The sequence below is a fragment of the Coptis chinensis genome, chromosome 6, assembly GCF_015680905.1.
Source record: "Coptis chinensis isolate HL-2020 chromosome 6, ASM1568090v1, whole genome shotgun sequence".
In the NCBI taxonomy this organism is placed as follows: Eukaryota; Viridiplantae; Streptophyta; class Magnoliopsida; order Ranunculales; family Ranunculaceae; genus Coptis; species Coptis chinensis.
Genome location: NC_141461.1, coordinates 76,585,455 through 76,606,907, shown reverse-complemented (window position 1 = coordinate 76,606,907; position 21,453 = coordinate 76,585,455). Strand labels below are relative to the sequence as shown.

The following is a 21,453-nucleotide window of genomic DNA, read 5'->3' as shown; positions in this document are numbered from 1 at the left end:
TCCACGTTTAAAGCAACTTTTAAAATGAATTCATCATAAGCTTAAGGGAAAAGTACTTGCTTACAATTCCTAAGTACTTGGTCTCCATGTATACATGCCCAACTTTAATCGAATTCTCATTTTCACCTTGTTCAAAAAACCTATATGTATAATTGTGTATATCTCAAAAATAAGAACATATCTCTCTCATTACCAATCTAATTCTGGAGACATGAAGTGTGTTAGTAACCATAGTAGGTCCTCTATAAGACAACTTCTTTCTAACTTTTATTAATAAGAATATTTTTGACAGCGCATAAATGTATAGTATCCCATCCACAAATGTCTTGCCTTGGCTAATCAGAAATGTATAGTAAATATCCAATTCTCCTGGAACAGTACGTCTAACTATATATATATCCATAATGCCTCATAAATTTAAAGCAAAACATTATTTCCAAAACAATAAACATGGATTATAAATGAAAAGTAGAGATGTACCGTTTCTTGCTTCCGCAGTGGTCAATGCAGGAGAGTGCGTCTTTATGCTTCTGATGAATTCTCACAATGGCTCATCAATCTTAACATATGCCATATATAACCTTGATAGGATACCAGGAGGAAATGCTACCTTGCTACCTTGAACTGGAAAGAAGAGATCTAGGTCATTTTTATTTTCACATACAATAGAAAATTCACACTTACAATGTAAACTTATTTCGCTTGCCGTTGTTTGTTTAAATTACCTATTGAACAATGGTATGTAAGCCGGGTGTTAGTGTACATGTTACAATATGTTTTTACAGATGAGCTTTTAGTTTTATTGAGAGCACTATTTATTGAAAGACTAAATACGTACAATTTCCGAATAATTCTCCTCAAGCAAAAAAAAAAAAAGAATTATTCACTCCATAAAATCAAGTAGCATATTATGAGTTAAATATACCTACACACAGCAATGAAGATGTATTGTCAAACATAAACTTGTCTCCAAATATTTCAGCACATAAACCAATTATCGTGCATTTTTTTTTATTACAATGGTCGAGCATATGATTGATCAAATTAAAAACTATTCAACACTCTCATGCAAATTCTGCCAAACAATTGAATACAATTTTGAAGGTTTTATATATCGATATCCTTGGGTATATATAATAGGGGAAAAAACTGTTATTGCCAAATAAATTCTAGACCAATGTGATGATTGAAAAATCTCGTATGCTGATATGATTATAATTTGTGCTTTAAGAGAGAGAGGGGGATCAATATTTTTTTTCAAGTTTTGGGTATATGAGAAAAGGTTTTTTGAAGCTAGGTGAAAGAAAAGATATTAAGATCTAGATAATGGAACCTGATATTCATGAATATTGAGACGACGGACTGGGTTTTTATCAAAAAGTATGATGTTCTTGAAGATTAGACCCTTTTTCAAAATTGTGATAAAAAAAACTCATTATCGAAAATTGGGTTACTTCCTTTGTTCAGATGTGGAGGAAGGAAGGGAATTGCCAAACAAAAGATGTGACGGAAGGTGATTAGGATATGCTTTATTTTTTCTTTCTTCTTATTCATGGGCGTTGTATTTCTTGAGTTTTTTATTTTTTTTGTTTTTTATGCATACAAAAGGGCGTGTATTTCATTTATTTTTTCTGCCGAATCATTGTAAAAGCTGAGGTGTCCACCTTACATAAAAAAGGGGAAAAAACATTAATGGCGCAACTCCATTGCATGAAATTTATCTCTTAAGATTAGCAGAGAATCAAGTCAAGAACCAAGCTAGATATGGCCGAAAATTTAGGGGGCAGGAGAAGAGGACGAGCTTAAAACGTGTAGGATTATTCAGCTTGAACAATCATATTTTTTTATGGATAAAACGATTGAGCTAGAGCAACACCAAAGCAAAGATAGGTTAGGTAGCCATTGATCACAGACATGCATAGTCTGAATAGAGATCAATGTCGATACTTGGTAACTAAATTTATAAAAACCAATTGATGATCAAACATTGATAATTAAAAACCAAAATACAATTGTTAAACATTGTGTACCTGAACAGTAGTTGATTGAAGGTGAAACGCAGCTGATTTCAAGGTTGGGAGATCAATGTCGATGCTCAGTAGTCAGTACTATGATGGAAAGGCAACAATCTATCATTTTGTTTTGCTGGAAACAATTTTCTATATTCCATACCTTCCCAGCCCTGTCAAGCAGCTTGAGTGCTCGTTTCACATCAGAATCCATTAATGCAGCATAACTATCTTGCTTTTCTAGTACGACCATATCAGATACACTTAAGATCAGCGACTTGCAAACCATAGTGTTATTTTCTTCCTCTTCACCACTAATTGTTGCACCATAGAATTCAGATGCCAACTCTAGAAATTTAGTACATATTTCATACTTCCCTTCTCTACCAGCTCTTGTCCCAGTGTTCCATGAGTTTACTGCAAACCAATTTCTTTCACATCTCCCGACCTCCCCCTTCCCAAAGAACTGCTCAGGGCTGACCTCAACCATACATGCTCGGGCCTGCTTTGTGAACTTGAGGACTTCACGTTCATTGCCTGGCCCCTGTGAGAGGACTATGACCAGAGTGCGGATTACTACTACTTCTGGTGTAGGCATTGGTTTTCCTAGAAAATATAAGCTTAGCAGATTGGATAGAGAAGCAATGGCAACCGTAAGGGCCTTTGAGGCTATGGATTCATGGGACGACAAAGTGAGGAAGTCTGATGTGAAGTCATGGCAAGAAGTCATAGACTGCAACTGACTAATGACACCTTTTTCGTCATTTTTCTGAAGGTAGATCTTGAACTACAAATGTCCAAAAGAACAATTTAAGAATTAAAAGAGAGAATTGGGTTTTAACACCTTCTACTGCATAGAAAAAAAATATATTAGCAAACTGAGAAGTTAGTGAGAATAGTGAGAAAATATTGGCAATGCAAGAGTAACTCAAGGCGACAATCAAATTAAGAATTTAAAGATTTTTATCCAATAAAAAAAAAAAAAAATTGTGCCAACGTTTGTTACTATTTCTCTGATGACCAAGAGAAATCATATATTCTCACCCTAGATGGCTTACAAATTAATTAACTTTGCAAAATCATATACTTACTGACGATCGCCATAGACGGGAGAGAGGAAGGGGTGTGTGCGGCAAGCTGTTAGCTTAGGTCATGACTCGTGAGAAAAAAAAATTGTTTAAACTTTCAAAAAATGATTAACAAATAAACCAAAGGGATATTAAACAATAATAAATCAACAAAAATAAAATAAAATAAAGAAGAAGAACCTCTCCAATGTTGGGACATTGAGCTTCTTCACAAACAGTATTAAGTTTCAACTTAGACAAAGACTCCTTAACCTCTAAAAACCTCTCCCCTTGAGGTGCTTTCTGCCGTAACCACACCGGCTTCTTCACATTCGGATCCCTTCCTGTATGAACACCCATTCCACCTGGATAATCAACAGCTTCTTCTCTAACAATATTAATTCTCCTTGGACGTGAGTAATAATGAATTAAGGATTTCAGTTTTGAATGTGTTGGAATTGTTATGGGTTTTGTGAGGGAAATCATTTTGGGGCCAGAGAAAATTAAAATTAAAATTAGGTTGAATAATAATTTTAAAGGAAGTTAGTTTTATTTCGGGTCTTAAATTAAGAGATATTGATGAGGAAGAATGGAGGAGAATGAGGAAGAATGGAGGAGAATGAGGAAGAATGGAAGAGAACTTGGAGGTTTTGCTAGAGAGGATATGTTTTCTTTTTTCTTTCCTCTTATTCACTGGGTTTTGTTTTTTTATTTGGGTTACAAACAATTGAAATTGGGAAAAGTGTGCGTAGAATTCCTTTTTTTCTCTCGAATTACTCTAAAAGCTGAGGTGTCCACCTTAGAGAAAAAAAAGGAGCTGACGTGGGTTCCTGGGAGCATTCTCAACTACTCAGTTATCGTCCTTCCTTTGAAATAAATAGAGCATAAAAGGGTATTGAAACAAAAACTCACTGGAAGTCAATGAGTACACATTCAGACGTCAACTATCTATGTCTAGGCACATTTCTTCAACCCTCGGCTTAACTCATTAGCTCAAAAGTAGAATATATTTGTCTGTTGAGTGAGTCACCTCATACTTTTGAGCTAATTGCACACACTTTTCTAAGGTTCTACCACCTTGTATTTCTTAATAGTGCACACTATACCAAAACAGGATATTCTTAACGGCGCAGAACCATTACTAAAAATATTTGTAACGGTTTATTTCCGTAACTGTTTGGGCGTTATTAATATGTTAAGTTATTTACTTACGGTTTTTAACCGTTACAAATTCTTTTTAGTAACGGTTATTTAGCGTTACTAAAATTAATTACTAACGGTTTTCTAAACTCAATCGCATTAAATATTTTCAAAATTAGTAACATTTTTCCTTCAATTTGTAACGGTTTGTACACGTAGCCTAATGAAGATATTAGTAACGGTTATGAGAAATTAGTAACGTTTTTTCGTGTAGTATGTGTTGCTAATTGAATCATTTACTAACGTTTTTTGCACCCATTTCTAACGTTTTTCCTACTTTATAAGTGTTACTTAATGGAGAGCTTAGTAACGCTTTTTTGCCGTTACAAAACAATTTCATATTGAAAAAAAATTAATTTTCTCGTGCCACACGTTTACCACCTTCACCAATCACATGCATAAAATGCCCCCATTTTTTTTTTTTTGAAAATTCCACAAAAGTTACCAATAAACAAAAACCTCACAAATACATCCAATCAAAATGCATTACTTTTTATATTACTACAAATCACAACCAAAAAGTCATAACCATAAAGAACATGCGAATTTGGAAATTTGATGCACAAGGAAATAAACATTTTAGATTTGTCAGGGAACTCATCCTCTTTTTCTTCAACTATCTAGGCCTCGACACTCCATAAATCTTGAGTCCTGAGAATAAGATAAATTAAAATACGTAAGACAGGCAAAATGAAAGAAACATCCATACCTAAATTCAGTGAATGCTAATTTCAAGTCTAATTCCAAATATTACCCAAGTACCTCAAAAACTTTCCAGCCAAATGATTTTTTGCAAGACAAAACCTATATGAGTGCATAATGCCATAATCATACTATTTAGTGTTGAAACAGTACCAAATATTCACTAAAGTGAAAAGTTTATTACAACTAAGAATGTAAAAAAAACATCCCAGCCAGCAAGGTGTTTGAGTACTGACTAGTAGTAGTCCTAGTTAACTAATGTAATAACAACTAAACTTTTCTTATTTAAAGGACCCTAGTAGAACAACAACCAATGCACCCTAAATATAGCATCTTAATACCGTACTAGGCCACAACATACCATTATGTGTAAGCCTGCATAGTACACAATGTTGGCACCTGAACAACATCCCATACGAAAACACTTTAATAAACCACAAACAACTTCCACCCAAGTCTTGCACGTTATTTAACTTTGAAGGAAAAAAGAAATAGAGATGATCCACAAAATGCATAAACATTTGTTCATTGAAACCTAAAAAATGTGTTATTGTTACCCTATCAACAATTTTCTTCACTATATTAATTAGTGGTACCCAAAATTTTCTCTTAACTTTCAAGACCTAAATTAACATCAATAACCATCACTATCTCACAATAATCAACAAAACAAATAACAAGACTTTTACACGCCTTTAGTAGAAGATTCCCAATGTTGAGTGAAAACTGTCCAAGGCACCGCCATCGTCCCTCCTCCTTTATCTAGGCATGGGACTAGCATTTCAAACCAAGTACTGATTATCAGCAACAAAGAAAAAGGCCCTAGTTTGAAGGATCTTTTTTTATCTCAATAATATTGATATAAGCATGACATCCTCAATAAGCTAGATTACATTTTCATGACACCCGTTTATCACAATTTTGAATTTTCCTTTTTGAAGGTAGAAATCCAATTTCCTACCAAGCAAAAGTAGCCTAAAAACCCAAAATCAGCATGCATACCTACGTTACATGGACAAGCTATTTTAAAAGACTCGAGAGCAAACACAATTCAGGAATGGAGATCACACAAATTCAATACCGAATTTCATAATCTGAAGACAGAAATATAATTAAAAAATAAAAAACGAGCACAACTAGAAGCAGAAAATCTGCCCATTTTTCGAAAAGACCACCAAAGTATTGGAATTAATAGAAAAAAACATAAATATAAAAAGAACAAACCGTACCTTTGCTGTGAACCACAGTTATAATATTGAACAAAGAGAAGAATATACATAACCTTCACAGTAATCGAGTAAACGAAAGAAAGAGAGAGGTTAGTTTACTGAAAAAATCACCAAATTTAAACGTCAGTGAAGCCCTATGTAATAAAAGGAAAACAAAAGGAAGATTACACAGTATTTACGCGACAATGAGAGCAGCGGAGAAACATAGTGTACTTGCGGTGGCAATAATACAGCGATATTCTGACAGATTGTAGTTCAAGCTTGCATTATTGCATGAACATAATGTTTCTGGACCACATCAAATAAAACGAAATCAACACTATTAATCAACTCCCTTATTAGACTTGTAAAAGGGAATAAATTTTAGTAGTTAAATTAAAAATAATAACCATCGAAAAAGCAATAAAGAAACCCAGTAAAGCTGAATAAAGGAAAATAAAATCAAGAATTAATCAGCATAGACCATTCAAAACAATGGAGCACACAATAGATGGAAAAGAAATAAGCAAAACTCAATCAAAGAAAAAATTATCTCGAAGCCGAAAAATTCTTACTTGAAATAAGAGTTATCAAATATTAGCGGGTTGACAGTCCAGGGCCCTTCAAAACCAAAGCAATCCTTGTGGCACCTTCCCTATTGGATACGTAACATATGTAAACAAAATTCAGGAAGTAACAAACTAATTGTTACAGTACAGGAAGCACAATTGCTTCAATCACCACAGTAGATAACTAAACAAGCTAGAAAATAAGAAATGGAGATAAAAAGAGTATATTATCGACGAACCAAGGTGTGGCCACCAGAGAGAGCAATAATATCTTGATCACTAAGACCCATTTGTTTAACGAAGACATCCTTCAGATGGTCCGAACCTAAAATGTTAACATATTTCATCAAGGAAACAAACAATTCATCAACTGTAGAAAAATAATATAATAAACAAAACCTAATATGGAAACCAAAAGAAGCCGGGTAACAGAAAGTCCCTACAACCATTTAAAACAGGTTGATGCAAACATTTGGTTTGGGTCACTAACATGCTTTGCTGCAAAACTTTTAACAGTTTCGTTAAAAGTAGCATAAAACAGAAGGATCTGAAAATTGGGGAAACATAAGAGGTGATGATCAGGAACCTTAGTACTATGAATGAATAGTTTAAGATCCAAAATAAGCATCCAAACTAAGCATGTATTGTATTTCAAAGACTCAATAAATGAATTTATACATGCTTGAAGTTTAAATGGGTTAAAAAACCATAAAAGATATAATTATATAACAATGACTATTTACCGGATGTCTTGATATGTATAAGTTGTATACTGTAATCAGAACAAAGAAAACACAACAAATCAACATGATAGAAATATATAGTGAATTTTAATTATGATAAAACAAAAAATGACCTCTCCAAATCCAAATTAAAAATTTTATATGCCTTCAAATTGTTGTATTAGTCCGACTCCGTATGCTTAATACACTAAAGTAAACAAAGGCTGTGAAATAGTTACTCAGCCTACTTTGCCCCAGAATTGGCCTTATAGGTGAAATGAATAAGTAATTCATTTATTCATCAATGTAACACTAACAACTATTCTGGTAATCTCTGGGTGTGAATTGGTAAGCGTGGATAGGTGAGGCCTATCCAACTTAAATTGAAAAACCAATTTCGATGGTTTTATCACTTCATTGCATTTCTTAATAGTATGTGTGTCCCAGAAGAACTCCTAGAGTCCTAGATGCTAATCAATTTACTGCATAAAATCTAGAAGACAGCTCTACCAATACTTTTGAGCACAACAATGTAGGAACAATATGACAGTAACAATAATGCACCTGAATGTTCCTATTGGCTTTTCTAATATCCCTCATGAGTTTCAAGGAATCCTCTTGGAAGCCACTCTACAAAAGGTAGCAATGCACATGAGCATCCATACACAAGAAAAGATAAAGTAGTCAATAAGTAATGATCAATTAAAGACACTTTTAAAAATTATAAAGAGAAACACTACATGAGCGGAAGTGTCTAACCAAATAAAACGCACTTACATCTGCCAGCATGTGATCCGCCTCGACAAAAACCAGTATTTTCAAATCTCTCGGGCTGAGTGTCTTGTAAGAAAACCATTTCCCAATCGTTCCAGGAGTTCCAATAACTACTTGATCCACAACTTGCCCACGCCTCCAGTCCTTAGTAGGCAGAGCAGGGATAGAAGTTATACCGGTATATTTCCCCATCTTTCTCAAAACTTCCAAATTCTGAACCACCAATTCCCTAGTCGGGCAGACACATAGAGCTTGTGGGGATTTCAAATTCGGATCGACACGACTCAACATCCCAAGCACAAAACAAGTAGTTTTACCCAAACCATTATGAGCTTGGGCAATGAGATTCTTGTACGGCGGAGAGAGAATCATAGGCAAACTAACCGACTGAATCTTACTAAAGCGAGTAAATTTCATCTCAACATAAAGCCCTCTTAATAACTCTGATGATAATTTCAAATCCTCAAATGTCGCTGCAGTTGAATACAATGTATCTTCTGACGTAACCTGTAAAACAACAACTCAAATCTCAATATATAAATATTAATAAGGACGGGGCGAGTAATCTTACAGTTGTAATATTAGTATCCTCAGCTTCTTCGAGAAAATCATTCTCTTTTTTAACATCTTCTTCGATCTTTAATTACTCAAGTTCAGGCAGAGGTGTAGTAGAAGATGAGGTTAACTCTTCTTCGACAGGGTGTGCTGCATCTGTATTTGTAGTAGACTTACAAGCGGCGGCATCAAACAACTCAAGAACGAAACAGATTTGAGAGAGATTGAAAGAAATTTGAGAGATTGAAAGATAGTTTGTTTCCATAGTTAAAGAGTTGTGATACACGAAACTTAAATAGAGTGCAAGTTTTTAGCAGTTTCCCTTATTCCTAAATTTCTAATTTTTGTGTGTGTGTGTGTGTGTGTTTTTTTTTAATGTTCACGGTTTTCCAGCGCATAAGTTTCGTAAGAAAATTAAAACAAAACATTAGAAATTAATTCAATTTTAATGGAAAATCATTGTAACAGTTCCTTATAATTACTCACGGTAATAAAGTGAGAGGAACATAGTTACGCCTAAAAAGCGTTAGTAAACAAAAAAAGTGTGCGTTACTGATTTCCTGTTTTGGTGTAGTGGCAACAGGCTAGACATGTTGATAATAATACAATAGTTGAGTAAAAACCTACACGTTTCATCCAAAACACACATAATCAGCTGCACATACTTTTCTAAGGTTCTACCACCTTGTATTTCTTATATGTGTGGTTGGAAAACACACCTAGACCTCTGGGCTATTCTTCATCCTCTGAAGAACTCTCTGAAAAAATGGTCTTCTAGTAGTTTCCCCCAATAGTGCCCAACTTGCTAGCCCTCTTGTAATAACCAAACCTGACCAGAAGAGATGAATGCTTTAAATTTTAGTAAATGCCTGGTTCATCACTTAACTTCCTAGAGTATGGAATTTAAAGGCTAGTGAATCCAACACCAAGTTAACCTAGAATACAGAAATTGGAATCGTGAAGATAGAAGTTAAAATTAGTGAGGTCATTTAGCACTCATTTCTTTCTAATTTATAGGGCCTTTGCTTTCATTAAAACTATAAGAATCAAAATTCTGTGATAACAGGTAGCTTTTCTATATATGTACGGTTCATTACCCTTTCATATGTTCATTTGAAGCAAGAATCACAAATCCAAATGTTTCATCATACTCTAGAATAGACGTTAAAAAGATGTTAGTACTGACCTGGCTTTATGAAATCAGAGAGACCAAAATCTGTGGCCTTCAAAGGTGAGTTCTCTCTTTAGCTGACTTAAAAAGGAAATTCTACAAACAAAAACATCATCCCATAAGGAAAAATAGTTGGTATTTCGCTACATGACACATATAAACTTATCATTTCGATGTCAGCACTCTACTATACCTCGGGTTTCATGTCACAATGTACTAAGCCATGTAGATGACACTCAACTACAACTTTAAGCATCTGTCTCACTATTATGGCTGCATCTTTCTGAGTATAACGACTATCTTTTCTGAAGAAACAAAATCAGCCATGGATTTAGTACAATCAATAGTTGATACTTGATAATAACACTGGAAAAAATTGACATCATTTGTATTCTTATTAGTGTTATGTGGAAAGATAAAATCATGGTGCAGACATGAAACACTACGAATGAAATTAATAGTAAGTACCACAATCTAGAAATACCAATTAGAATTTTTGTTAGAGTGATAAAAAAAAAGTTAAATCCTCTTATCTTCAAAGAGCCGACTTATTTGGACAATATTCGATCTAGGAGTTCACCACCTTCAAACAAACTGTCAACTACTGGAGCAATGACCCTTGTGGTTGAATAATAAGAAGCTCAAAAGATTAAATAGAAAACATACTCCATAACTATATAGACGTAATCGCTATTTTCAAATGCATTATGAAATTGAACAACATCCTCGTGGTCCGTTAGAGCTCTCAATATCTTGGCCTCTCGCTTAACATCTTCGACTGCAATAGGAAGTATCATCTGCCACCAAATATATTATCAGTGATACCAAAACCTAAGATGAAAAGAGCATCAACAACATAAATAACTCATTGACTTGTACAATTACAAAGCCGACCAAATAAACAGTGATAGAAATGAGCATAGAAAGGAAAAAGCATTACGAACTCATGATACCGATCGAATTACTTTCTTGCAACAGAGTATAGACTATAGACTATGACTCTATGGTTGGCTCATACAACGTCAATCTACTTATGGTCCTTCCTTTGAAATAAATAGAGCATAAAAGGGTTTCTTCTATTCTTCTTCTTCAGAGAGATTTTGAGGGAGAAAGATTTGAAATATGTTGATCAACAAATAAGTAACTTAGTTTTATGGAATGTTAAGAAATAACACTGAACAAAGATGAGATGAAGTTTTTGGGGGAAAAATCGGGACTTTTATTTTAGTTTTTTTTTGGTTGGTTTTAATAGGGTGAGAACTGCGAACAATTGAAATTGGGAAAAGAGGGCGTATATTTCTTTTTTTCCTGCCGAATTATTAGAAAAGCTGAGGTGTCCACCACTGAGAAAAAAGGGGGGCTGACGTGGGTCAGTGGGAGCATTCTTAACTACTTGGTATTCATGGTCTTTGATGTCTATAATGGTAGTTGATGGCTTCATTATCACACACTGAAATGTTACACACTTCCGCGCCCCAATCAATCCTTTAGTCCATCACAAGGCGTTCTTGACATTTGTTTGGGTAGTAAAGTAGTATGAAATTTAAGCTGTAGAACCAACTAATGTATCACTTGCTCAATTGCTCCTAGTGTTTTCTTAATAAACAAGGTCGATAGTGCAGAAATACACTTTCGTCTCTAGCTTTCGAAGGTGGTGTGAGGGAGTAATATTCACATCCAATGAATATCGCACACGTGTCCAGCATATGCAGAACTACCAACCAACCTCATACCCTCGTCCTCAGAGCTCATTTCATAGTGACTCGACCCAGGCAACCAACCTATTCAACTCACGCCCAGAGCGATGTCACCACTAACTGATCTCATGTACTCGTCCTGCGAGCTCGCTTCGAAGTGACTCAAGTCGAGTAAACGATCTCACCCACAAGCGACCTCCATAGCGCTCAATCCTCTCGTTCCACAACAGCTAGTAATGTATGTCTTTATTATAGTCATCAAGACCGAAGCTTCAGGCACGCTTCACAATAAATGTCCTTAACTCGCCATCATGGTGTTAGGGATCTATCCCAACCAACACGACGAATTTAATCTAGAAAACTCAGAAAAAAAACAAAGAAGAGGAATACATAGATATACGTGATTAGGCAATTGCCTTAATCTACAAGCGCACCATAATTCACTATTATCAAGAAGTAGTTACAAATACTAATATATCTCTCTCAATCAATCTCACACAAAGCACTCACAAAATAGCTCACCTAATTTGTAATCTATGCTCTCAAGTTTCTCTCTAATGTGTGATAATAAAACTCTAAGGATGGGGTTCTATTTATAGACTCCCATCTAATGCAAGTCTTAAAGCAAAAGGGAAACTAAAATTGATTGAGATAAGAATCATGTGTAGTAGTTGGTTATGATAACCAACTCTACCTATAGAGTCCTAGTACATAACCAACTCCATGAACTAATGGTTATCAAAACCAAAACCGATTTGGATAAGGCTTCAGGTGCTGGTGGTTGCAATCAGACTCTAATAACATAACAATCTCCCACTTTGAGACTGATAAACAAAGTAAATGTACTCCTTGTATAACTGGTGCATCATGGTGTGCTTCAACAACGATCCTCAAGCTAGAAGACCCACTGAAGCTAGACACAGCTTCAGCTTCTTAATAATCATTGTCTTTATCCATTGTGAGTCCCAGCTCACTGCAGTAGCTCCCACTGTCACTACAAGAAAATTGAGCTTTTGCCACAGGTACAACCTTGTTTTAGCCACAGTCATCAGCTGTTGCTAGGGTCAAACGGCCTATAGCCGTGGCCAAGTTTTTAAGTGGCCGTGGTGTATTGTTTAGGTAGTTGAGTTTTAGTTCCCATTTTGGCCACGGCTGTGTCCATTTGTTTTATCCACCGTTGGATCAGACTTGGATTTTGATGTCCGTTAAGATCTCATGAAACCCTCATGAAAATAAAGAGGAACCATGAAACAACTATCAAAAATCAAAGAAGAAGACTCGAGTTATTCGAAAGAAAACTCGATATTAAAGCAACAACAAGATTTGGCTTCCTTCTCTCTCTCCTCTATAAATAGTACTTCTATTTTATTCACTTCTCTCATCTAACAGAACTTTCCTCCTCCCCCTCTCTTTGTCTCTCACCCAGGTTGAAGATGGACGAAAAACATCAATTTTTCCCCCTCACACACTCTCTCTTTCACGCTAGAGTCACGAGGACCAGGTTGGATTGCACTCTTATATCTGTTTTTTTTTTTTTTTACTAATTTTGATGTTAGTTGCTAATTTAGGGTTCTTTGATTTTAATTTTTGTAAGAGAATTTTGTTTTTTTAACACCAATTAACATTACAAAATGTAATTGAGAAAAGTTCACAAGTTCCTTCATATGAAAAGGGTGAATATATAACTGACCGACTCTCTCTCTCTCTCTCTTAAAATCTCCAAAGTACTAAAGATCAGTAATTTCCGACAACTTCATCAAAATTGCTCGATGGGGATACAATCCCACTCCGATCGACTCACGCCATAACTCTAACCATAGGACACATCATTCTTGAGAAGCAACAAAAGACTCATCTTAAGATTGTTCTGAATCTGAAATGACAACCATCTTCTGAATTGAATCAACATCCCCAGCTTCAGAGAGCGTGTGTGTCAGAAGAGTAACTACATCCTCGTCTGTAACTCCAAATATCTCTTTGATGATTAAGGAGCTCTCCCTTGAACAGAATTCTGGCAGCTCAGATAGATAAAATATCTTCCCAAAGAGTGCCTGCACAACAAGTTTTCTCTTAAAACCCTTCTCTGAGTATCCTGAAATATCCATGACAACTGGACCTTTGTCCCTTACAATTTGTCTTGATATCTCGTTTAGAATTTTAGCAACCTGGGCATCATTCAGCATAGAAGCTTTTCTGAGTTGGATCAAGTTTGCCAACATGTCTGGGTTGAAGGGTTTTTCATTCATTGCATGGCGAATGTACTTGCGCAAAATTTCCTCCATGCCAAATCCTATCTGCTGCACAAGTTCTAGTAGAGCTTGATTCTGAACTTGATTTCATCCTTTGAGGAGTAAGTCATCTATGGATTTGCATAAGAAAGCATTTTTGTTTACCAGTTTGTGTCTCTTAGCCTTTGGTGAATTTGACTTTCTGAGGGTCTTGACAAAGGTAATAACGAAAGTGAGTCCAGCATAAGCCATGGGAACAACTAGGATCCAAGGGAGAGAGCTCTGACCCCAGACCTCTACAATTGCTTTGGGATATATTCAGTAATCTTCTTTAATCTTACTATTTTGTTTTCTTGTTATCTGCTTTTGATAGACTAAACCTCATGGCCATGGTGATGTCCATTTGCTTCTTTACTCTAGTGGTCTTTCGTGTTTGGTATCGTTGCCTTTCATAGAACAGTTCGATTTTTCTTTTTTGTTGTTAGAAGTTATTTTTCCTGTTAATAATGTATTAACCTTGTTATGTTGATTGATGATGTTTAGATTTATACTAGTCTTAGGCTCCATTTTTATATGGTATTTTTCCTGAGTTGCCTCTAATATGACTAGTTTCATTACTGTCTTAGGCATGATGCAGGATTGAAGTGGGTTCTCTTTTATTAAGATATGAATGTATTACTCTTCAAGGTTAGATGAATGTGTTGTCATGACATATTTGACTACTTGAAGAATTTTGTTAAATGGTTGATTTTTATCATATGACGTATTTGACTTGAATGATTATCTTATGAGCTTATATGGTTTTTTTAACTTACCACTTCTTTTGAAATTTTAGTGTTGCTTCTTGGTTCCGTTTGAAATACCCCCACATTGCTTTGGGTGCTTGGGCATCTTCTGCTCCTGTTTTATACTACCTGGGTGATACCAAGGTCAATTAAATTTTGAACCTCAACCAATTCCTTGTATGTAATACCATGTAGGAAACAAGCGTTAACTGTTATGAGACCATAAAGAGAAGCTGGGACTTGATCGATGGTATTGGATCCAGCGGCAATGGTTTGAAGGAACTTAGCCAGAAGTTCAAATCTTGCAGGTAATCTTATAAATTACACAAGTATTATGCATCAAATACTGTTCTCATTATTTTGTATCTATTCTACTTCCTATGATAATTGCTTTCAATTTGCTGATTTTATTTCTTTTCTTCCTAGCCTTTTGAAGTCATCCAAAGAGTTGAAAGATTATCTTCAAAGGAAATATCAAGATGCTGCACAGTACGATTCACCGGAGGACACCCCAGTGGAAAAGATATGCAGTGTTATAGATGCAATGTCTACAAATTCTGATGTTCTTAGCAGAATATTTGCAGGTGTTGTGTTTTAGATTTTTAAAGTTAAATATAAATATGTGTTTTCTAAGACAATCACTATATATAAACTGGTTTCTCAACTTATTATTCTTTGTCGTTGCAGCATAAAGTTTGGTTTACACTAACAAGTAACAACTCTCTATGTAGGAATTGAAGCGATTGAAGGAAATGAACCACCTAAATGTTACCCAATATTAATACTTACGACTTATGCGAGCATATATCAATGGACGTGGCAAGTATCTCAAGTATACTATCGTCTCAGGCTCTCAGCCATAACATTTTCAGATGGATTTGCTTACCTTATTGTTTGTTGTGATACTTCAGATAGACACGGAGCTGATAGAACCAAGTACAACGAGCACTAATGACACGATGTTCCAGATTCCCAGTGCAAGTTACAATCAAAAAGAGTATTGTGAAGAACTGTATGGACCTCTCAACTATCCTGCCTTAGTGTTCATTGAAGCCTGAAAATTTATTGAAAAGTTATAGGAGTGATGCCCAGGGACTTGAAGCCTGAAAATTTCTTGCTAGTGAACGGGGTGAGGATTCTCCTCTTTAAGGCCACCGATTTTGGAGTCTCAGTGTTCATTGAAGAAGGTTAGTTTCTATCAAGCTGTGTTTGGCATTGCAAAGTCTAGAATAACTTACGATATGTTAAATGAGATAATTGATGTACATATCTTTTTATGTTGACTATTCGTTTCAAAATGATTGTCCAGGCAAAGTTTATCGTGACATTGTAGGAAGTGCTTATTATGTGGAACCTGAGGTATTGGGTCGGAGCTATGGGAAGGATATAGATGTATGGAGTGCCGGGGTAATTTTATATATTCTCTTGAGCAGTGTTTTTGCTTGAACCAAGCACTGCCTCAGTTTAGTTAGTCTCATGTCTCGGTTGTTGAAATCAATGCTCAAACAATATTCTGATCTGTTTTACTCAGACACTTAAATGAATGAAATGAACGCAGAGACAGAAAAGGGGATATTTGAAGCCATCTTAGAAGGTAAGATTGACATCAGAAGCGCACCTTGGCCTTCTATATCTGACACTGCGAAGGATCTTGTAAAGAAGATGCTAACATGGGACCCTAAGAAACGGATTAATGCTGCCCAAGCCCTTGGTGAGTACCATGGAAAAATGATAGAAGCTCTAATTTATTTACTTTATAGTCAATCCTGTTACATCAGTCTCATTCTATGAAAACTCAGGGTGCTTGTTTCAGTAGTAATAATAACTAATAGAGCTATATAAAGTACAGCTTGAAACTTCACTCATATTGCATTAACAGTGATCTTCATCCCAGACTCACAATGCCCAGTATAATTGCAGATAAAAGAGTTGGGACCCTTTGCCAATCTGATCCGATCAGTCCCACTCTTAAGCACTTTTGCACCCCTTGGAATCCGGCATGTGTTGTAGCTCCTCGGGTCAACGACAACCACGTTATGGAATGAAGGGTTGTACTTGAAAATTACACCATGAACACACGCTTTAGCATGTATGTGAATTTTAATCTAAATGAGTCAAGACACACAAAAGAGCATTTTCCGCATCACGGTTCCGAAGTAAGTTTGATTTCATCTTATTATAATAATAAAATTAAAGTGCTAAAAAACAAAAAACAAAAATGTTTTTATGTGAATATGGTCAATATCGCCTTTTTTTTTTTCTGGGATCAATATTACAACTTGTTGCATTCACCAAGAGCATCTGAATCTTATATTGAAGTTGCTACCGAAGCTATCTGTAATAACTGTTTCATGTGTAGTCTTAGCATGTTTTAAGGATGTAAGTAATGTATACTACTTGGGATCAAACTCATCTGGGTAGATATTGGGTTCATTTGTTGACGATATAATAAGAATAAAGAATATCATTTTTCTTTGTCATTTCTGGAATATGATCGGAAAGAGACAATGATCATTTTGAGTGTAAGCAAGGGACTTGCTGACATTGTCATTTCCATCAAAGACCTGGAAGAATTCAAGGGATTTTACTCTTTATTAAATATGGAAACATGGTTCGGTCAGGCTAATGGGATTTAGGGATCCTTACCCTGGCTTTGTCGTTGTTTTGCTTTTCTTAGTCGGTCTGTTTCATCTACTTATGTAATTATCGTTGGTAATCTATGTTTGAGTTCAACTGTTTTACATCTTCACATTCACCTTCGGTAGTTCTCTGATTTCCAACAATTAAATTCTCATTTCAGACTTCGAGAGAGCATTGAGGAAGTTAATCGATTATTAGAAGCAAAGGAAAATGCTCTTGATGGGTTGCAGCACTCTCTTTTTGAGAAAGAAGGTTTGGACATTCAAACATCTTTTGAAATACTTTAGGGTTCTTGCTTCTCGAGAATTTGTGGGTTCATCTTGTTATACAATTATTATCCCCATCACACTACTTATGTGGGATTGTGTCATCAAAGAGTGCTGATTAATGAAGACGAACAACAAAAGAAATATATTATTAGTTTTTATGACATATTTCACATATTTTGGCAGGGGACAAACATAATGTCGGGTGGTGCTACAAGTTTTGGGAGACTCAGCTGGATCGTTTAGCTACCAAAGATCAAACTTACCAAGTACATCACCATACGAACTTCTTTCCCGTGAAGGCCCTTTTACGGTGTTAAAGGTCCAACCACGAGCATCTCCAACTGTGTAGATTTTTGCATGACCAATTTCACAATGAACCAATGGGACTAGTAGTGTGATCTGCAATGGTCACATCATGATTTGCACTTTGCCTGTTCCCTACACCATCTTAAGAAAAACAACAACTATAAGTGAAAGATGGAGAAACTTGAGGTTTTGTGGTGATGAACTTCAACCGAGGAGATCGGCATGCTCCGCCAGTGCTCTGTTGTTTAACGTTACGTAACTTATTTTCACATTTTGTTCAAGATGAGATGATTGACACGCAGCAGTGTTCTCGCGGATGTTTGGTTTGGCTAGTCGTTTGATTGTTGTCGATTGCCCTAGGACTGCACTGATGTTACTTTTTTCAAAGAATTGGAGGTTCGAGAAATCCTTGGAACGAATTCTATATCGTGGTGAGTTCCTTTACATGATTATATGGGATAAATGTATACTATTATGTAGACCTTTAGGCATTTAAAAGAATACTATTACGATGTAGACTTTGGCAGGGATTAATTAGAACAACATTCCATATGTAATGGTTAGTACTTTCTCCTTCATTTGATATTTGCTATATTAGATGATTTTCATTTCTAATGATTGCTTTTAAATATTGTAGAAATATCTTCAAAGCCTACTCTAAGGCAGGATCATGAAGAGGTACAAATGAGGAATATCGTCTATCGAGTTTAGGCACTATATACGATGATGTTTTCATTTTTCTTAAGAGTCATTCTAAATAGTGTTTAAATTTTTAAAGAGTGTTATATTTGTTCTTTTATGTAAGTTAGGATACCTAATGGGATCTATGTTGTAAAAAAAAACCTTATGCCAAGTACATATTGAGTATGAAATATTGAATTGTGGATAATTAAGATTCTTGTGGGTTTGATTGGAATGATAGAATTTTGTATGAACTGCAGGTGATGCGAATTGTATGAATTTTGTATGGTGTTAGAATCAATTTTTTTTATCCAACAAAAGACATTTGCCACGGCCATAAACTGTGGCGAAATTTTAGATACACTCCACAAAAGACATTTGCCACGGCCTAAACCTGTTGCCAAATTATAGATCCCAATCCACAAAAGACATTGGGCACGGGTCGTGTGAGGAATGGCTACGGTTTAGTGCTGTGGCAAAAGGAGACATTGACCACGACCCTTGTAACGGTTTATATCCGTGGCAAAAATGAAGCTATACCCACGGTCTTTAGATGTGGCCAAAGATTAGCCACAGGTGCATTGGCTACGGTCCTGCAACAGCTATAAGCCGTGGCTAAAGGTCTTTTGCCACAGCTCATGACCGTGGCGAATACTCGATATTCTTGTAGTGTGTAAAGACATAACCAGTAGCGCCTTTCTTGCGATCAACTTCACCTGCAAAGTCTGTATCAATATACCCTTGCAAATATACATCACCCATCACATAACATATGCATTCATCAGTAGTACCTCTTAGATATCGCAATATCCACTTCACTTCTTCCCAGTGCTGCTTGCCACGATTGGTCATCAACTTGCTAACAGCTCCCACTGCATGGGAAATATCTGGATGCGTGCAAACCATGTATCACTGCCTAGGGGATTGTGTCAAACTATACAAGCTCTTTCTTAGCTTGCATATCATATTCTCTCTACCCAATTCAATGAAACACTCACATTGCTGCACATACATCTCTTCCTCTTTGTTACCATGGAGGAAGACAATTTTCACATATAACTGCTTAAGGTGTAAATCTTCTGCTGCAACAATATTCAATAATGACATCGTAGTATTTAGTTTCACAACTAGAGAGAATATCACTGTGTAATCAGAGACGAGGGACTTCATCTCATTCTTCATTGCAAGCTCCCACTCGCTTGCATCATCAACCACCATCAATAAAGAGCAAGTAAGTCACATAAGTGGATGTGGGATACTTTTGACTCGGCACATGTTGCCTAGAAGTCTTCCTAAGATCATTGGTCGGAGCTGGAGTCTGTGATGTAGCAACCTTATTACCACTTTTGTGTTTGACTGTGGAACATCAGTAACATGTTGTTGCACTGTGCCATGACTAACTTCAGTGTCTTCCAAGTCAACAAAGTTAGTCCCACTAACATGTGTGTCATTTCTGTCCTTGTACATTATATTCTCATTGAATACAACATCTCTACTCCATATGATTTTTTGATTATGGTAATCCCAAAATCGATAACCAAACTCATCACCACAATATCCAATGAATACACACTTCAGTGATTTAGGGTCAAGTTTATCCCTAGACTGATTACTGATATGCACATATGACACACATCCAAACACTCGCAAATAAGAGAGACTTACTTGCTTGTCGCCCCAAACCTCCTCAGGTAACATATGATATAATGAAACTTATGGCCCATGGTTAATCAAGTAAGCTGCTATACTAACTGTTTCGGCCCAAAACAGTTTCGGTAACCCTGCCTATATACGCATGCACCGTGCACGCTCTGTCAATGACCTGTTCATTCTCTCAGCCACCTCATTCTGTTGAGGTGTCCCTGGTAGTGTCTTCTCCATCCAAATACCATTTTCAGCACATTACTCCTTGAAACCAGTATCATTGTACTCTCCACCATTATCAGATCTCAAACACTTCAATTTCAACCTTGTCTCATTTTCAACTATAGCTCTCCACTTCTTGAATACATCAAAAACCTCATATTTCTGCTTCAAGAAATAAACCCATACCTTTCTAGTAGAGTCATCAATGAAAGTCACAAAGTATGACTTACCACAAAAAAAGGAGACAGATAAAGGACCCAGACATCTGTGTGAACCAACTCAAGCTTCTGCTGCTTTGGAGTTCTTCCCATTTTCTGAAAGCTAACACGCTTCTGCTTCCCATATATGCAGTTCTCACATAAGTCTATCCCAGTTTACTTCAAACCTGGTAGCTTTCCTTGTGAATGAAGGACTTACATTCCTTTTTCACTCATATGGCCAAGTCTGCGATGCCTTGTGTTTGGATTTTCTTTGTCATCAGCAACATCAACATAACCACAATCACTGGTGGTTAAATAGAGAGTACCATCTTTCTTTCCACGTGCAATAAGCGATGCACCTTTTGCTACTTTCCAACTTTCACCTGTAAAATGGGTAGTGTAACCTTCACTTGCTAGCTACCCTACTGAGATTAGGTTTCTCCTCAAATCCGAAACATGCCTTACATCTTTTAGCTTCCATACAAACCCATCAATCTTGATCTGTACATTGCCTTTACTAGCAATGTTTCAAGGCTTGTTATCACCCAGATAGACTGTACCAAGATTACCTTAAACATAGCTTTCTATCATATCCTTATTTGAGGTCGCATGGAATGAAGCACCCGAGTCCAGCACCCAGGAGTTATCTCTGCTGTCCATAGAAGAAATTAATGCATCATCTAACACCTCAGCCACATTGGCTTTTTGGCGTTTCTTCTTTCCATGTTTCTTACCTTTCTTCTTCTTGGGCAATCGACAATCATAAGAGTAATGTCCTTTCTTGCCACAATTATAGCAATCTAT

The 21,453-nt window shown here is 36.0% G+C and overlaps 1 protein-coding gene, 1 long non-coding RNA gene and 1 pseudogene across 2 annotated transcripts; 2 read left to right on the top strand and 1 right to left on the bottom strand.

The window, feature by feature from the left end:
- Positions 1-13,500: 13,500 nt before the first annotated feature.
- LOC147494542 (uncharacterized) lies at positions 13,501-14,469 on the bottom strand (annotated as a pseudogene).
- A 423-nt stretch (positions 14,470-14,892) lies between these two features.
- LOC147494541 (uncharacterized) lies at positions 14,893-15,506 on the top strand. The gene is made up of 3 exons (XR_015199889.1): positions 14,893-14,995; positions 15,114-15,271; positions 15,419-15,506. It is a non-coding gene; the product is annotated as an uncharacterized LOC147494541 (long non-coding RNA).
- A 498-nt stretch (positions 15,507-16,004) lies between these two features.
- Positions 16,005-17,913, top strand: LOC147494540 (calcium-dependent protein kinase 19-like). The gene is made up of 3 exons (XM_086568168.1): positions 16,005-16,094; positions 16,246-16,398; positions 17,780-17,913. The coding sequence occupies exons 1-3, from the start codon at positions 16,082-16,084 to the stop codon at positions 17,911-17,913; spliced, it is 300 nt and encodes a 99-aa protein (XP_086424294.1). The 5' UTR covers positions 16,005-16,081.
- The last annotated feature ends 3,540 nt before the right edge of the window (positions 17,914-21,453 follow it).